The sequence below is a fragment of the Semicossyphus pulcher genome, unplaced genomic scaffold, assembly GCF_022749685.1.
Source record: "Semicossyphus pulcher isolate SPU_LCO1_2020_fin unplaced genomic scaffold, fSemPul1.0.p SCAF_15, whole genome shotgun sequence".
NCBI lineage: Eukaryota > Metazoa > Chordata > Actinopteri > Labriformes > Labridae > Semicossyphus > Semicossyphus pulcher.
In genome coordinates, this window is record NW_027211659.1 from 5,456,240 (window position 1) to 5,475,192 (window position 18,953).

Consider the following 18,953-nt stretch of genomic DNA (forward strand, 5'->3'; position numbering starts at 1 on the left):
CACCTTACTGAGCTTTGTAAAGCAGCTTTCCCACTTGTCAAAAAAACCCTCTAACACTCGGCTTTTTTGCTTAATGGGAAAGGCTACAATCGGCATTCAGACCCGGGTCAAATGACTCTGCAGTAAACCCGGGTAATTTTAGCCTCAGCTCCGATCGGCATTGATGGGAACACAAAACCTGTGTCGACGCACTAATCTCCGCCCCCTTTCCGGCGCAATGCTATGCTCCGTCTGTAACTTCTGCGACTCCTTTCATCTCAGCTACAAATTCCGCCCGTCTCCGTCCGAGCAGCGCTTGAACATCGTTCTAAATTTGTCGCCGTCAAGTTTGATACACAGACTGAATGAGTAATAGATACAAGAAAGACCGTAACATCTTTACTGTTTACTAAACCTGTCTCAGGCGCGTTTATGATGTCAGACGGTGACGCAGCAGAAAAGAGACTGCAGGAGTATACTCGGGAAAGGGGTATAAGAGTCACCAATGACTGACCGTGACTAGCTGTAAAGAAGCTGTGGTTTACGATCTTATTTCTTCTGTAAAAATACTAAAATGTTTCCCTGTATCTCTTTCAGTCCCTGTGATGTCGGGGTAAAGATGAGAGAACCAGGGCGGACAGTAAGACACACAGACATCCAGAGAAGGTGAGTTAACAGCAAGTAACTGTGAAGAATCCACATGCATGACATTGGACAACAGAACAAACCCACATCATGTGAGAAAGCACACACTCTGAAACACGCCGATAGAAGTGCTGCGGAGGAATCAAAGCGCTGTTTTCGGACCCTTTGTGAATATGAGGCATATTGCAGACAGACTGTCACACCTTCTCTTTGACCGTCTCCCCCTGGCAGCTTTTGTAAAATTACCCCCCGGACATCCAGCAGCATCCAAAGCTTTTCAAAGAGCTCTTAGTTTGGCATTTGATTGCCTGCTCCCCTTTTCTTTCGACGTGTCTGTGATTCTTCTTTTCTTCTTCTCTTTCATGCAAAACACCTTGGCTGCTGAGAGGGACTGTTGGAGGAATCCACAGTTAGTCAACAGGGAGATAAGAAAGGAGAGGAGAAGAGACGAGGAGAAAAGAGGAGAGGGTGATGACAGAGGAGGGGGTGAGGAATGGAAAGGAGAGGAGACAAAAGGACAGGAGACAAGGAGTTGAGGAGAGGAGATAACACACGTAAAAGAGGAAAGGAAAGGAGACAATGAGACAAAAGAAAGTAAAGGGGACAAAGGAAGGGAGAGAAGGAATAGAAATAAGGTTAGGAGAAAAAAGGGGAGAGGAGACAAGACCAAAGGAGAAGAGACCAGGAGAAAGTGAAGGAGACATCTGACAAGGGAGGGGATAAAGGAAGAAAGGGGAGGAATGGAAACAAGGAGATAAAAGGGGAGAGGAGAGAAGACATAAAGAAAGGAGACAGGAAGAAATTAGAGGAGCTTACAGAGGTGAGGAGACAAGGAGAAATTTGAAAGGAGAGGACATAAAGGAAAGAGGAGAGGGGATGAAGGAAAAGTGGGGGAAAGCAGAGAGGAGAGATTGAGACAGTTTGAAAGGAGGAGAGCAAAGGAAACAGGAGGGGTAAAGACAAGGGAAGGTACAGAGGGAGTAGAGATGTAAGGGGGGTTGGAGGAAACAAGGGAAAAGGGGGAGAGGAGAAACGGGGACAGTGTGAAATAAGCAAAAAATATATGAGGATGGAGGAGGAAGAGATAAGGGGAAACAAGAAGTAGGAAGGAAGAAAAGAGATAGGAGAAGTAAAGGAAACGAGGAGAAAATGGGAGAGGAGAGGAAACAAGGACAGTAATGGAGCATGAAGAGGAGCCAAGAAGATAATAGGAAAGGAGCAAAGATAAAGGAAATGAAGAAAGGACAAGGAAAGGTGTGAGGCAGGACAGGATGAGGGAATGAGAAGAAAGGTGAGAAAAGATGAGGAGAAGTGGGGTGGAGGAGAGGAAACAACAAAATTAAAGAAGAGGAGAAGCAAGGAGGGTAAGAGAGGAGGAGAGGAAAGGAAAGGAGAGGAAGCAAGGAGGGTAAGAGAGGAGAAAAGGAGCGGAAGCAAGGAAAGTAAGAGAGGAGAAAAGTAAAGGAGCGGACGCAAGGATAGTAAGAGAGGAGGAAAGGGAAGGAGAGGAAGCAAGGAGGGTAAGAGTGGAGGAAAGGGAAGGAGAGGATGCAAGGAGGGTAAGAAAGGAAGAGTGGAAAGGAGAGGGAGCAAGAATAGGTAAGAAAGAAGGAGAGGATGCAAGAAGGGTAAGAAAGGAGGAGAGAAAAGAAGAGGGAGCAAGAAGAGGCCAGAAAGAAGGCAAGGAAACAAAGAGAGGAGAGAAGGATAGAAAAAATGAAAAGGAGACTTGGACATGAAAGGAGAGGAGAGAAGATAAAAGCAGAAAAGAGGAGAGAAAAGAGATGGACGGGAGAAGAAAAGGGAGGACAGGAGGAGGATGAGAAGCCAGTCGTTCTTTACCCAGGGGGGAGGCACAGCGGGGGTGAGGGAGGTGAAGGAGGGGGGGGCTCCTCATCCTTCTCTCCTCCAACTGAGCCTCCTTCCTCAAGGTCAGTCAAACACACACACACACACACATGTACACACACACATACATGAACACGCACACACAGGCGGGCAGGTTGGCAGACGTGGTACACACACACACACACACACACACACGCACACACACACACACGCACACTTAGTCGAGCTCAAGTAGAAAAGACGCCTTCTGCCTGCTTTTCTCTCCGACTCTCTGTACCAACCAGCCAAGTCTCAGTCAACCATCTGGAGATAAAAACACCATTCTTCCCACACACACACACACACACACACACACACACACACACACACACATACAGACACACACACACACACACACACACACACACACACACACACAGACACACTGTGTGTTTATGATAATAGACCAAATGCCTCTATTGATTCTTTCTCTTTCTGTGTCTGTCTGTGTCTCTCCCTCTCTCTGGTGTGTCTGTGAGTGGAACCAGTTTTATTTCACACACTTCACTCTCATCTTTAAAATATTCCCCAACACTCCTCTGTTAGTCGAACATGTACTGCTTCTCCATCTTTAAAGATATAATCTCAAAGATTTTCATTTAAATAAATGTCTGTTATGTCTCTATCTGTCGCTGAAAGAGGTAACACAATGGTGACTGATGAAAGCGTTTGCATCTGCAGTATTACAGACTGGGTGTCCGCCCAGTTAGTGACGCGTTTTCCATCACTCAGCAGTGGTTGGTCTGCCAGAGAGGGTAGGCGGAGCTAAGCGGCTGCTTTTCCACTCTCTGCAAGTGTTGCGAGTAAACAGTAATCTACTATGGCTCAACAAACAAAGAAAAGATGGATGACTACAGATACAACTTCAACAAGAAGTGAAAATCCAAAGAAAAAGAAACAAACTCGACGCTCAGATGAAGCAAACAGTCTAAAAAGGAAAGCGACCGTCAGCCAGGAAAATCAAGAGTTACAACCGGAGCCAACCGTGGACGTCACACATGCAGCACTGTCTGGATATCTGGGTAGTGTGCTCCCTCAATTACAAAACCTAAACCTACAATGACACATTACATGGTAACAAAGGTAACCTTCACAGTTTCTTCGGAAGGTGTCATAATCACTTTAAGTGTTGGCAACGAAGTGAGAACTAGGGTTTGAATTTAAAAACCTCGTCCGCTTAAAACACAGAATTTAAGATTCCTCTTCTGATAAATGTCGAGCATAAAGATGAGGTGAAATATTAGTGGACTGTGCACCTGTGAGTCCTGTTATTAGCACTTTGATTCTATCTGAAATTATCATCAGATTTCACATTCAAATTCGCTGCAGCCACAGAAATATTAAAGGGCTGAAATTACATTGGCTATTCAGACACTTTCACCCCATAGATACCTGGTGTTAACACCTGTATCTGTAAGGAAAGACGCCACTTCTGGTGTTGCTCCACTGTGCTAATTATAAGCAACATATCACTATAATCATGTTTAATCTTTCTAATATTTCCCTGCTCTGTTGGTTGTGTGTTCTGTGTGTATTCTCATTTATTACCAGATCAAGAAATCTTCCCGTCCCTCTTTCGGTGTCTTGTCAGGGACAAATGATGGCTTGGAATTCATCATTTGTGAGACAACAAAACAGAAGAATCAGCCAAAACAGCAAACAGGTAAAAATGCAACACGATGTCATGGCTGAATAAGATAATATCAGCTTTATTGAAATGTACTCGTTACAGCAGCTCACAAAACAAAGACACTCAAGTAATAAAAATAGACAAGAAGTAAAGTTGGCAATAAAAGAATAACAAAAAATAGTAATTAAAAAAAAAAAGGTTGTCGCTGACTCCCCAAACGACTCCTCCAAAATGAGATATATTAGCTTTGGTGGGTACCAGTGACAGGTGCACGCATGGACTGTATAAAAAGATGGACGACATGACAGCTCCCTAAAAGTGAAGCCAAACCCTCTCTATCGCCCCCTGCTGACTGGCTGCAGTATAGGTCATAAAGCCCGCCTCCTCCATGTTAACAGATGGAACATGAGTCAAACTATAAAATCAGAATACATGTGAAATTCATTTTTCTCAAACATTGTTTCTGTCATTATAGTTAGTTCTTATCATGCTGATTTACGTCCAAGTGTTCATTTTTCTGACAAGTTTAATTTTAATCAGTTGTTTGATGCTGTAAAAAGGATGATTGACAGCTCTGTTGACAAATACGGCTCCTGCAGCCGATCTGTAGCAGAGTAGAGGAGGAACGTCGAGAGGAGATGTAACTAAAACAATCAGTACAGTCAGTGAAGTTCCCATATCTGAACGTCTGACACAAGAAGCTGTTCTGCTGTTGAATGTGTCGACCTGTGCCGGATCTTTGCTGTTTTTCCACTAAGTTAAATCTAGATTTTCTACTACTTTCTACTGCGCAGTCTCTGGCTCTACATGGGTAAGATGGCAGCGCCCGCTTAGGGACTATTTTGCCTTAATTTTCTCTTCAACGAGAGGAGGTTGAGACTTGTCGGCCATCTTTATATACAGTCACTGCCTGGAACACATGCTTAACGTTTAGAAACAGTCTTAGTATAGTTTGGTTTTTAGTATTTTTTAGTATATTTAAAGTATTTTAGTTACATAACTCTAATCCTAATCCTAATCCTAATGTTAGCTACGTGATAGGACTTCACAATTTTATGTAGATAAGTTACAACTGCTACAGTTGTTTTTCTTTACAGAATTAGGTGAATACTGTTTAGTCGACTGAAACCCAGCCATGTTGAAACCTCTAATGGGACGTAGAGAACAGGCTTCCTCCCCCTCCTGTAAAATATTCCTCCTCTCCTCTTTGGGTCAAAATTGTCTCCCCCCTTCAGCCCCTCCGCCCTCCGCCCTCCTCCCCTACTGTTTTTTTCTTTTTTTTTTTATAACTGGCTGCAAATTCACTGCTGTTCATTACCCAGGCAGGGTCAATTCCCCAAACAATGTGTTTGGTGTCACAATAAAAAGGGTGTTTTTTATGGCGTGTAGCCGTAAAATGCTATTAAACAGATAAAACACAGGCAACGAGCATCAGGAGGATTATAAAAGGAATTGCCTTGATAAACTCCACATATCTGCGTGATGACACACCAGCAGCTCTGCTCTCGCTGTCGCTGGGGAGGAGGAGGGGAGGCGCAGACTGAGGAGCACATGGTCAGAGGGTTTGCACGGCTCTACAGCGCCACCAGCTGGGGGGGATTAAAAACAACAGGCTGCTTTTCTTGTCCTGTGTCGATCTCTGGTTCCTGGAAAGAAGAAAAGGAATCATGTGAGATTATATGTGACATGCTGCTTTGTGATGTTTGACAGATGGAGAAAACAGATTAAAAAAAAAACCAACATACATTTGAATGGAAAGTTTTTGCTCCTCATTGTGAAAGCTGCAACATTTTCCAGACTTGCATAACACATTGATTTTTCAGCTCACTGCGAGCTTGTTGTAGATTTCCTTCATTATTCAGTCAGGTGGTGTTTCTGCAGCCCTGTTATCTGACACATCTGAATGAGGATACTGTGGCCTGTTACATATGTATGTGGTCACATGGAATGAAGCTATCTCAGTATGTCTGTTCATGTGTCTTTAACATGGGTTTGCTGTCACTAGTACAAATGTAATGTTTGTTTATCATTCTCTGAGAGGTGGTGGAGAATCATGCACCAAATAAAACTGTAAATTCAACCCCAGGTCTGCACCTAGCTCCACCTAAGGATGGGGTGGGATAGGTGGGAGATGGAGCGTCTGTGTGTGCCATTAACGAGCTAAAATGTCATGACGTAAATAAGTCCCTAATGTTTCGACTCTGTCAGCATTGGCCTTGCAAGATTCAGGGCTAATCTAATACAATAGATGGCATAAGGAATTTTCATTTTAGCACCACCTATTGCGATAGACGATAATTCCCGGAGGATACTTCCCAATTTAACCAGACGTCCACGGTTGGCTCCGGTTGTAACTCTTGATTTTCCTCGCTGACGGTCATTTTCCTTTTCAGACTGTTTGCCTTCATCTGAGCGACTTTCTTTGGATTTTCACTTATTTTTGAAGTCTGTAGTCATCCATCTTTTCTTTGTTTGTTCAGCCATAGTAGATTACTGTTTACTCGCGACACTTGCAGAGAGCGGAAAAGCAGCCGCTTAGCTCCGCCTACCCTCTCTGGCAGACCAACCACTGCTGGCTGATGGAAAACGCGTCACTAACTGGGCACCGCTTGTGATTTTTTTCTGCAAAAGTCGCTACAGACACCCAGTCTGTAATACCGCAAATGCAAAGGCTTTCATCAGTGAGCCATAGGCTCAGTCACCATTGTGTTACCTCATTCGGCAATAGATAGTGACCTAACAGACATTTATTTAAAAGAAAATCTTTGAGATTATCACTTTAACATGGACAGTGCACATTCAGAAACATTAGCCAAAAGGCTATTTTTCATCTGTAGTCCCTGGACAGATGTTTCGAGTCACCCTAACAAACTTAAAAACACTGACAGTATAACATTTAAATCACAAAGTTCGTCAAATCAATTTAAAACATGCAACACAGAGGCTCCGATATACACGATATGCAACAAAACAAAAGATAATGATAATAAATATATGGACTAAATGTTACCACATTGTGCTGCATTATTAGACAATGTTACTAAAACATGTAAAGCAGAGGCACAGACATAAAAAACATGCATAATATTACATACCGACAAAACGTAAGAAATGTCATTAACATTGCAGATCAGTTTATCTTTAAAAGAAGTATTTTGATGTTTCTTATGTAAGGTCCTGCATGCATCTATTCTAATGTACCTGCAGACCGCCGCTACTCTGTGGATTAAAGTGGTGCTATGCTTCCCTCTGGTGGTTACAGTGAGAATGGCTTCATCAAAGTATTTGCCTATTTCGTAACAGACATTTTGACAGGTTTCTCAGGTCATACCATGTGAAGTCGAGGTTATTACTAATAACATTAACAATGGTTCTGTTCAACATGCCAGTGAAACATGACGTACATTATCAGGACGCTGAAACTGAAGCAGCTAAATGGAATTAGCCCATCATTAATTTTATAACCTAGACCTATGCTTTCTCCCCAAAAAATAAAAAAAGACCTATTTGTTAAAAAATACAACTAAACATACGGAGGAATGTGGAGGAATAGTAGCAGGAGTACCTGTGTTGGGTCATACCTCGTGTCACATGCATACCAGCCAGATGGTGGCACGGTGGTGTTAGTAGTTAGCACTGTCACCTCACAGCTAGAATGTCGTAGGTTTTAACCCGCAAGACATGTACCTCCTGATCCTGAACTGGAGACAAAAAAAGTGTGCAGGTTAGCGTGACCGATTGCCCTGTGAGAAACTGACAAACCCCTTTAGGATGAAACTTGCAGGTTAGGGCATTGCACAAAGAGTATCTTGTATTTCTCTGAAATGGAAACAGCTAGATGAGGATGAGGTCTGACTTAAACCCTTATGGTTGGTTCCTGCTGTAACACATATTATATTATTTCAAGAGAAAGCTATCAGTTGATCTTTTAAAGAAAGGCCAATGACCCTCCTGCTGAGATAAGAAGTTGTTAGCTCTAATTCTTACAGTTTTTTATGAATTAAAGTTGTTTACTCTCGTTTCTAGAGCTTGGAGAACGTGAGGATGGTTTATTTGTTTCGTAGTATTGTAATTATTTTGCAACTTTGGTTTCAAGTTCATCTTTCTGAATAATGGTATCTTGTCAGAGTCTTTAGAGTCGTTAAAATTTCCCACTTGACTCAAACTAAAACTACCCTAAACAAGGTAAACTGAACGAGTTGTTTAAAACACTTTAAAGCTTTAAAGACCAGAGTATCTAGCTAGCAGATTATCGTTGCTGTTGCTACTGAATCAAATCTGTATCAAACTGCTCACAATATAATAACAATAATAAAAATAACTATTTATATAGCACCTTTAAAAACAGATGTTCAGACATCTGCAGACAAAACAAAACCAGGAACTCGGGAAGATAACAGAATATAAAACAGATTACAGACCTTTCAACAAGAATAAATGCAAGTAAAAGGGATAAAAGTGACAAAACAGGATAAATAAATAAGTTATATAAAATAAAATACATTTAAAGTAAAACAAAAGCAGCAAATGCATCTTTAAAATGCATTTAAAAGGTGACATAACAGCTGACTGTAAAATGTTGTTAACGCTTCACGAGGCAGGAGGGTGTCGTTATGCTCCGCTTCGACTCGGCATTTCCCGCCTTTCCCCGTTTGCATTTCGGCCATTTCCGTCCAGCGTCGCCATCTGCTTTTTCGTCCTTCTCCAATCTCCGTGTTGTTGTTCCCGGTGACGCGGCGGAGGTGTAGCCTGACGCGGGCTCTTACGTGTCGGCCAGAATAAAAGTGGAGCTCCGGAGGCCCGGGAGTGACGAAAGGAGTCCGTATCGGTAAGGACGGAGCGGTGTCCGGGGCTCAGAGAGACTGCACGAAGCCGTAGAAAGTCTCGGTCTGGTCGGGTTCGGCCCGAAGGAAACAAAGAGATCATGGCGCCGTGGTGTGTTTGTAGCAGGATGGAGGGAGGGGAGTCTGCGGCTGTTTTGGGGCAACAGAGTAAATGTGGGGCTTTTATAGTAAACCAGGAGGGAACGTTAACGTGTTACCACAATCTAAAATGTGACAGGACTTAAGCGTTTAACTGTCATATTACGTCATAACTGAAGATTTGTGCGCACAGATTTGCGCCGTTTTTCCCTTAATGGTGCATTGTAACCATCAGCCGCGTTATGTTGAATTATTTCTGTTACCTTATCAATTGATTTACATTTTTTTAATTTCCAGCAGTTGTATTTTTATTATAAATCTGCTTATATAACCTCTGATGTGTGTATAAGTATATTGTTGCTATTCTCCATTCATTTGGCGTCGACAGAAATCGGCCATTGCAGGCCGTCGCGTTTGGTTGCACGATGAAAACATGAATTGAGAAGGCCTGGAGAGTTAACACACATTTTGAATTTGCGATAACGTTAAGTTTTAATCGTTCCTTATCTCCTGGGATGTGACCGGGACAGCGTTGAGGGGGCGTTGCCCGGCCATGTGGCTGTGCTGTCACACACCGAGCATCCGAGTGATTTTTGAAAAGCAGAGGGAGAAATGTGTGAAGCCAATCATGCAGCGGAGAGAAGCTACGCACAGTGTGAGATCACTGAGCTCCGTGAACAACACGGCCCAGATCAACTCACTGCTACCGCCTGAAGTCAGACAGGGATCAAACTCTGAGGCTTCTTTGTAATAATGATCATGTTTGCATGTAGACTTGTTCAGAGCCACACAAGGGTTTGCAGTGTCTACTGTTATTTTCTACTTCTTTGTGTCAAGTAAGAAAGTATTAAATCAAACAAGCTGTCAAAATAAAAATGTTTTATTTGATTCATTAAAAAACATCAGAACTTAACTAATGTCCTGCCCTTTAATTAGTTATTTTAATGTATTTTACCATAATACATTTGTATTCTTATTTAAAAAATATTTTAAACAACTGCCATTCCCTAAAGCAAACAAAAAGAATGCATGTTGACAGTGTCATTTTTGGTGTAACAACCAGAATCAGGTTGGAGTTTATTGCCAAGTAGATTTACACAAACAAGAAGTTGTTTGTTTTGGAAAACAAACTTAAAATAAGAAAAAAATGGAAAGCAAGTAAACAGCAACATGAAAGAAAGTAAAGGATAAAAACATGAAAGAATCATCCACTAAATACATATTCAACAAGAAACATCAAAGACAGCGGCCCTCTCTTTATAATGTTTTTCTAATGAGACCCTTTCTATTCTTAAGGAGCAGCTTAGTAACATTTTCCCTAAGTGATCCACCACATTACTAATAATGAAGAGATGCAAATGCTATTGTAAAGTGCACATATCTGGCCTTCCCACCACTTTTAAGATCAGTACACATAAGATCTACTGAAGTGCAGCAGACGACCGGTAATTCCATTTTCTGCTACTTAATATTAACCCCACACCACCTCATTTATTAAGATACATCATACAAAATATACTCAACAAATACAGTAAATAATAATGATTATTATTACAAGGTAAATAGAGACTGTCCTGAAGATACCCAGTATTCATAAAGTCATTAGAATTAGCTTCAGCAGCTGCAGCATTCAAGTTATGTACACATAAATTAATCAATGATTATAATCCAATAAGAAAATATACATTATTCTGTATATACTTTAATACTTTTTCTTAAGTAAGTTTGATTGCAGGACTTTTACCTAAAACAGAATATTTCTACACTGTGGTATTGATCATTTTTAATGATCAGTCTTTCACCACGTGTGTATGTAGCGTCCACCTGGATCCAGGCCAGGATTAGACACACAGAAGTAAAGTCAAAACTACTACAACACTAAAGGACTCTTGCAGTCCATGTTACCAAAGACAGTATACAGAAAGCAATTTCTATGCAATCAGAGAACATTTTATAAAATGTGATATTTAATTTTCTAATTTTAATCTCAGAACAAAGCAAAGCTGCAGTAAAAATTTGGCTTCAGGACATTTTCCAGTTTATTGTCATAACCCCTCCGGAGAACCAGGAGTGAACCTTCCTTATGATACAGAGAACAACATTCATACATTTTAATTTAAGGGAACATGTTTTGATCCAGAAGAGATTAAGTTGACAACTGTTCTTTGCGTGCATATTTTTAAATACATTTTTAAATATAAAGATACATTTGTTGTGAGTCCTTTTAATAGCTTTGCTCTTAGATGGTGCCATTTCTTTTTATTGCACAAGCGTTGTCTTGTATGTTTTTCAGTTTGTATTGTTACCTGAGGGTGTGGCACCTTAGCGACTCTGAAGCTACAAACCAATGTGGATGCTGTAGCTGCAGCGCCTCGAAAATTAACAGCTTCTCTTTCCATCTTTTATCCTCAGCTAAACCAATGAAGATGGAGTCAGTGGAGGCTCAGCAGGCGGCAGAGAATGCTGTGACTGAGACAGAGAGCCAGCAGATCACCCCGGCACAGATCGCCACTTTAGCACAGGTAACAGATGATGAAGATGATGATGATGATATTATTGCAAAGATTGCAAAGTTCAACAATTTTACCATTGTAAAAATACCAATTTTAAAAGCATAAATGTTTCAAAAAGTATATTAAAGTGTACAGGGCATACAGCTTGGGCTCGTCACTTCTGAATTACAGGTATCCATGGCGACAGGCCACGCCTCTGCAACAGGTCCCACAGTCACACTGGTTCAGCTTCCCAACGGACAGACGGTTCAGGTACACGGTGTCATCCAGGCTGCTCAGCCGTCTGTTATCCAGTCCCCACAGGTCCAGGCTGTACAGGTAACACACCTACATGTGCACTCCTCATTTTAGTTGCAGTTGTTTAATTTATAGCCACAGTTTAAGAAGGTTTGTTGATTTGTTTTCTGTCTGTTCCAGATCTCCACCATAGCAGAAAGTGAGGATTCACAGGAGTCAGTCGACAGTGTGACTGACTCTCAAAAGCGCAGAGAAATTCTGTCACGACGCCCCTCGTACAGGTGAGTACCTAAAATCTGTGGATGAAAACGAGTTTAAACCAATTAGGAGAATCACCAAAACTCCCTCTGTTGTTTTCTTCTAACAGGAAAATCCTGAACGACCTTTCGTCAGACGCTCCGGCGGTCCCTCGTATCGAGGAGGAAAAGGCTGAGGAGGATGCATCTGTTGCTGCTGCCACACATGCAATCACCACCGTCACTGTCCCCACACCCATCTACCAGACCAGCAGCGGACAATACAGTAAGTGATAGATGGCTCATTGCATTCATACACTGATGGCAGAGGCTGCTACGTAAAGTACCCAACTGTCAATCAGTTATCACATTCATACCCGTTGGCTCCCACAAGGAGCACTTTGGGTTTCAGTGTCTTGTCCAAGGACACTTCGACATGTAGCCTGAGGGAGCTCGGGATTGAACCTCCGACCTCTAAAGACGACCGACTCTACCACAGAGCCACAGCTGCCCCGTGGTTGTGTTCAAATGAATAAAATCACTTTATCTAGACTTTATAAGTGGACGGTCAGTAAGATGGTGTAGACTTGCTGTTGGATGGAGGTGACTGATCGATGCAAGCGTGCAAAAAAAATTTAAGTCTGTAGGAAGAGGAGATGAGAAAAGCCCTAAAAATGCTGTTTTAATTATTAAAATGTAGTTTTTTAAATAATCTAGAACACAATTGGAATATATTTATATTTTTAGTTACAGACTGCTCTTATACCTGATTTTAGCAGCAGTGCACAAATCAGTGAAGACAAAGGTAGCGACTTATTTTGTAAAGGGAAAACCCTGTTTAATTGTGTATATGTTTGCTCACTTGTTTGCCATTACAACTTAATATTCTAATAATTCAAGACTGTATTATTTTGGAGTTTTTCTGTCCTGTAGTAGACAGAAATAGATGAATGTATCTGTAGAGTTAAATGTAGGAAATGTTCCAGCTCCAACTTGCTCTCTTGGTGTGGTCCAAAAAACTGATTCGTCTTTCAATAAAGTTGGTAGTTGTTTACTCACCTAATGCTTGAGGGAGTGTGTCTGTTCTGCCAGCAGAGCAGATGAACTGCAGGTTAATAGTCCAATAGTCCACTTAAAGCAGCACTTTTACTGAATGATTTACTGTTTGAGCAGAGCTCGAGGTTTCTTATTTACCCTCCTCGTCATCTTTTCCCTCTCACCACTCACCCAGTTGCGATCACACAAGGTGGAGCCATCCAGCTGGCTAATAACGGTACGGATGGAGTCCAGGGCCTTCAGACTCTGACCATGACCAACGCAGCAGCAGCCACCCAGCCCGGAGCCACCATCCTCCAGTACGCACAGACCAGCGACGGCCAGCAGATACTGGTTCCCAGTAACCAGGTGGTGGTACAAGGTGAGGGTGGACTTCTTTCACTCTGCAAAAAAAGCTAAAGATGCATTCATTAGAGAAAACGTTTTATTATCGGGAAATAAAATCTAAAATCCAATCACACCTTTCAGCTGCCTCCGGAGACGTCCAGGCGTATCAGATCCGAGCAGCCCCTGCCAGCACCATCGCCCCAGGGGTGGTCATGGCCTCTTCCCCTGCCCTCCCCACCGGGGGCGCCACCGAGGAGGTCACACGCAAACGAGAAGTCCGCCTCATGAAGAACAGGTATGAACAAAAAAAGAAACTCTGAGTCATGAGAGGTTTAACAAATATCCAAGATGGTTTCCTGTGTGAAGATCGTGTCTATAAACAGCCTTAAAATTAGGTGTAGGTGTAACATTAATATCAGACAGTATGATCATTATAACTGTCAATTAATAACAGAGGTGTTTACATTTGTAATAATTATATAATTCACACAAAAGTGGCCAAATTAGATAAGAAAGACAAATTGCTTCTCTTCCTTCCTACAGGGAGGCGGCCAGAGAATGTCGCAGGAAGAAGAAGGAGTACGTCAAGTGTCTGGAGAACCGAGTGGCCGTCCTGGAGAACCAAAACAAGACGCTAATCGAAGAACTTAAAGCGCTTAAAGACCTTTACTGCCATAAATCTGAGTAGTTCCTGTCCCGTGAACACCGAGCTGGGCTAAGTAGCATTTCAGTTCTTTTCAAATACTTCGACTGTTTGAACCTGCCTGCCTGGCCTTCCAGTTTGTACACAGCTGGCTCTTTTTTGACAAAGTCAGACTCTGCTTACACTACCCTCTCTTTGGTAGGCAGTCAGTGTCATTCATTTAAAATACAGAAAATCTTCTCAGTAATTTATTACAGTAAAACTCAGTAAAACAGAAAAGTTAGAAAATACCAACAATCTATTGCAACATCATTAGAGGTTAAAATTATGGGGGGACCTGTCTCACACAACATCCCCTGTGAGCTTGTGTCTTATTGTGGTCGATTTGGCTTATACTCATACAACTTGGAGAGAATTAATATGACATGGGCCTCATTGGACTCCCGACAATTGTCATGTTCACTATGTAAACACTAATGCCCAGCTAAAGCATCAACATTGTTGTGGTTACATGCAGTTAAGTCTACCTTTAGTCCTGCTTAGAACAGTAGTTACTTTGTGGACCAGAACTTCATTTAAAGTGGTAATCTCGAAGATCTCAGTTTCGTTCTCTTTGGCGGCACCTATGGTGATAAAAGGTAATTGCAGGAGCACACTTCCCAGATATACAGATAGTGCTGCATGTGTTACGTCCACGGTTGGCTCCGGTTGTAACTCTTGATTTTCCTGGCTGACGGTCGCTTTCCTTTTCAGACTGTTTGCTTCATCTGAGCGTCGAGTTTGTTTCTTTTTCTTTGGATTTTCACTTCTTGTTGAAGTTGTATCTGTAGTCATCCATCTTTTCTTTGTTTGTTCAGCCATAGTAGATTACTGTTTACTCACAACACTTGTAGAGAGCGGAAAAGCAGCCGCTTAGCTCCGCCTACCCTCTCTGGCAGACCAACCACTGCTGGCTGATGGAAAACGCGTCACTAACTGGGCGCCGCTTGTGATTTTTTCCGTGAAAGTCGCAACAGACACCCAGTCTGTAATACTGCAAATGCAAAGGCTTTCATCAGTGGGCCATAGGCCCAATCACCATTGTGTTACCTCATTCAGCGATACATAGTGACTTAACAGACATTTATTCAAATGAAAATCTTCGAGATTATTACTTTATGATAACCTGATATGACATTTTATGGACATCTGCCAAAGTTTCATGGATTAATAAAGTTCAGTGGTAATGAATACACTGGCCAAAACTATGACAAGACCCAGCTTGTACAAACCAATGTGAAAACGTTTACAACTCAAGTTATTTAAGTATTTGTTTGCCGTATGTTCAGAACGAACTTTATCCTTAAAGAATACATACAACAGTTCAGGCTTGGACATTTATGTATGAGGCGAGTTCAGTCGGTTGCAGTTAAAGCGTTTGAATGAATTTTGAATCCCTACTTAATGACCCACCTTCCCTAAAATATGGCCACTCTTACAGCTGACTGTTGAACTAATTGGGCACAAAAAATATTTTTTCTAAGTGTTTTTAAAGATGCTACCAACTGCCAGACTTGAACGAAGTGGTGCTGTGTTCGTCAACAGACACAGGACATATTTTAGTGTGACGCCACACTTTATAATAAAGTTGTTTTTCTGCTTCTCAACAACAGGCGGTTGTCAGAGATGCTGTAAGAATAAGACTATAAGGAGGCTGAGGCCAAGCTTTAAAGAAAGATTATTATATTTTACAACCTGGAGTCCTGTTTTTACATTTATGGACAACATTCCTGTTAGTTACGTCAACATTTTACTCACCAGTTTAAGTCCAAAGACGCAGCAAAACGGGGCTTTTATCTGATTAAAAAACTAAGAAAATGTAACTGTTGTAGTTTTTAAAGGAAAAGCACAATTCAGTCATTCAGGTGTGATCAAGCTTTAGATAACTGGGGGTTTGTTTGTAAGCTGCCACTGTGGCTTGCTAAGTCTCCAGCAGATAACTAAGTGAGTAAAATGTTGCATCGTAACCGATGAGAGTGATGTCTAAAAATATTATAAAAAAGATCCAGGTTGGACAAAAACGCACATTTATTGAGCAATTGTAACACCAGACAGCTGTGTGTTTTCTTATTTCAACTAGCATCATCTCATTGTGCCACAGTAAACTGTCAGCTTCCATGACATTTCATTTTCTAAGTGTTTTACAATATTGTGTACGATTTGCTATATCTGTTAAATGTTGGTTAAAAAATGGAGACACGATATTGCAGGGGCGTTTTTTAAATATGTAGCAGGTTGAAATCTTTGTGAAATCTAGAGCACATGTAGGCGACAACTACATGATTTTAACACTAAAGATCTATGTGTTGAAAGTAGATGGTTCTTGTGGGTCTATGTCGGGTTTTTGAGAAGAAACATGTCTGTATTTGTCTGTTTATTTTTTATATATTACTGTATATAGACTCTACAGCATGTGTAGACCTCATGGTTTTCTGTTTATTTGATATGAGAAATGTTCCTACAGCTTGTATGAAACCAACTTTGCATATTTGTAAGATACATCATTGTATTATAGAAGATTATGTATGTGTGTATTCATGTAATCCACCAGGCCTACCACCGTCATGGCAGCTAAGTGTATGAGAAGAGGCCTTTGTTGGAGACGTTTGGTTTTGGAGTGCTGTGTTTGTTTGTAGAGAAGAGAGAGTCTGTTGAGAGCAGCTGGGGTCCACAGTATACACTATATCTGTTTTATAATTTACTTTTTTTTTTATTACACAGCAGAGCCCATGATAGCATCATACTCAAGCACACGCGGTTATGATTTATGTAAATGTCTTTTTATCTCATAAAGCAGTAACCGTTTTTACACCTTCTGATTAATCAGATGAAAGCACAATTTTTCTTCCCACTAGAGCCCTTTGTGTTAATTGTATTGTACTTTGAATGCATTTATTTAACTACAATGCAACATTAGATTTATTTTTATTTCTTATCCACGTTTAAAAAAATACATTTATGTTACTTAATCCAATTTACTTTCTAATTTCAGTTAGAGGGAATGCCAACATTTCTTAACTTTCTAACAAACAGGATGTCTTCAAACAAAAGTTTTTTTTTAATATGTTTTTAAAAGATCACATGTTCATTAAAACTGCTATCTGTTTTCCAAGTTTCAAACATTTTGATATTGCACAGTTTGTATTTGTATAGAGTTTTAAAGGGTTGAATCAGCTACAGAAATCACACAGCTGCTTGAAGGCTTTGAATAAATCATCTCATATTGACCCAGAACACATTAGCATGTATTGAGTTGTACATTGTTCTCCTCCTGCCTGTCACAAGTTTGGTGTACAGGAATCTATGTAACAAAATGCATCGTTGATCTACTTTTAATGCATTCAAGGGAAGTCACTTTGGCCTTGCTGGAAAGCACTCTGAACTCTTTGATACTGGTGCCATTACGAGTTACTGAAAACTGAAAAAAAGTGTATTCTGAAAAAGAAAACATTTCCACCTCTCGTATTTCACACATCCAGTGCTGGTGCTGAAAAAAACCCTGATTAATAATCTTTTTTTGTTGATTTGATATAGTGAGCTCAACTTTGTGCTGTGGTTATACAATAATCTTTCCAACTAAACCAAAAGTATTTTCATTTCTGTGCCACGATAGTTTATAACCAAGGGCCTCATTTGTGCATGAAACAGATTATTATATCTATGTGTGTAAAAGTATATATAAATATATATATATATAATTTCTAGAACAGTAATAATGACTTTTTTCTAACTTTTAATGTGATCTGTTTATATATTGCCACTTTTACAAGTTGTCAATTGAAAATGCCATGTATTGTATAGCATCTTGTAGGGACAAGATCACCAAGTGATGCTGTTTGTTTCAACATTGTCACATTATAAAACTCTACCAGCTCATTATTTGAAAGTGCTGTTACTCTGACATTTCATCACTCTTTTGTAAACACTTGCTATGTTGCAATAAAATGCTCTTGAAGACTGTTACGTATTGTATGTTCAATTATTCAATAATATGATTACTGAACTATTATTTTTTTTATTACTTAAGAGACAGGTAATTTAAAATGAGATCCAAGTGATATGTGCTATGCTATGTAATAATAAATGGTTGCATGATTTTTTGCAATTTTACTCAGGTGAAATATTTTAGCATTGCAACAATTTTGAACATGGCTATTTTGTAAGCTTTAACCGCTTTCCCATTTTATTCTGCTCTTGGTGTAAAGTACATTTGCTTTGATACAAGTATAACAGTCAATTAATGTTTTAAACCATTTTAATTAATTACAATGCCGAAGAGCTGGGTTGAGCATAAAAGTTATACAATGATGATATGAGGCTTTGTGTATAGATTGATATTTATATTACATTGTACAACCATTCACTATAAAAAAAATATATATCAGCACCTTTAATTTAATTTGAAGTGTTATAACTATAACGGTCAGATAAATATATTTACTTTGTTGTTTTAGTTGCATAGAACATTTCCTCCAAAAATATGTCCCAGAATTATTTTTTAAATTGTTAAAACTGTCCTTGACTCTAAAAAAAAATTATTATCTGGCTATTTCACAAAGACCAATAATCAAGTCCTATTTTTTTTTTTAATGTCATGAAATATGGAATATTATATTAACTGTTAAGTGCTACAACCATTCCTGGCTTCCTCTTACCGCTTGAATGAGGGAGATGCTTTGATTGACATGCAGATAATGCAATAGAGGACGGCCTTCAGATTTCACTGTCAAAAAAGGGTGTGGATCGGTGACGATACAAAAATAGTAGCGTTGTAAATACATTTCATCGGTTTAAATCGTCTACAACAGACAGTTCCTACAGCCAATGAGCGGCTGGAAA

At 40.3% G+C, this 18,953-nt stretch overlaps 1 protein-coding gene across 2 annotated transcripts; it reads left to right on the plus strand.

Moving 5' to 3' along the window:
- Positions 1–8,880: 8,880 nt before the first annotated feature.
- creb1b (cAMP responsive element binding protein 1b) lies at positions 8,881–14,833 on the plus strand. Of its 2 annotated transcripts, none has more exons than XM_069662833.1 (8): positions 8,881–8,969; positions 11,476–11,585; positions 11,721–11,894; positions 11,994–12,094; positions 12,181–12,335; positions 13,281–13,466; positions 13,574–13,727; positions 13,976–14,833. In XM_069662833.1, the coding sequence occupies exons 2-8, from the start codon at positions 11,484–11,486 to the stop codon at positions 14,118–14,120; spliced, it is 1,017 nt and encodes a 338-aa protein (XP_069518934.1). In that variant the 5' UTR covers positions 8,881–8,969; positions 11,476–11,483; the 3' UTR covers positions 14,121–14,833. The 2 variants fall into 2 exon arrangements, with proteins under 2 accessions (XP_069518934.1, XP_069518936.1); XM_069662835.1 differs by having other exon boundaries at positions 11,748–11,894.
- Positions 14,834–18,953: the final 4,120 nt, after the last annotated feature.

Coding starts and splice junctions, on each gene's coding strand:
- creb1b (XM_069662833.1), top strand. CDS start 11,484: ATGAAGATGGAGTCAGTGGAGGCTCAGCAGGCGGCAGAGAATGCTGTG. Junction 12,095..12,180: donor TCACGACGCCCCTCGTACAG/GTGAGTACCTAA, acceptor TTCTTCTAACAG/GAAAATCCTGAACGACCTTT. Junction 13,467..13,573: donor TAACCAGGTGGTGGTACAAG/GTGAGGGTGGAC, acceptor CACACCTTTCAG/CTGCCTCCGGAGACGTCCAG.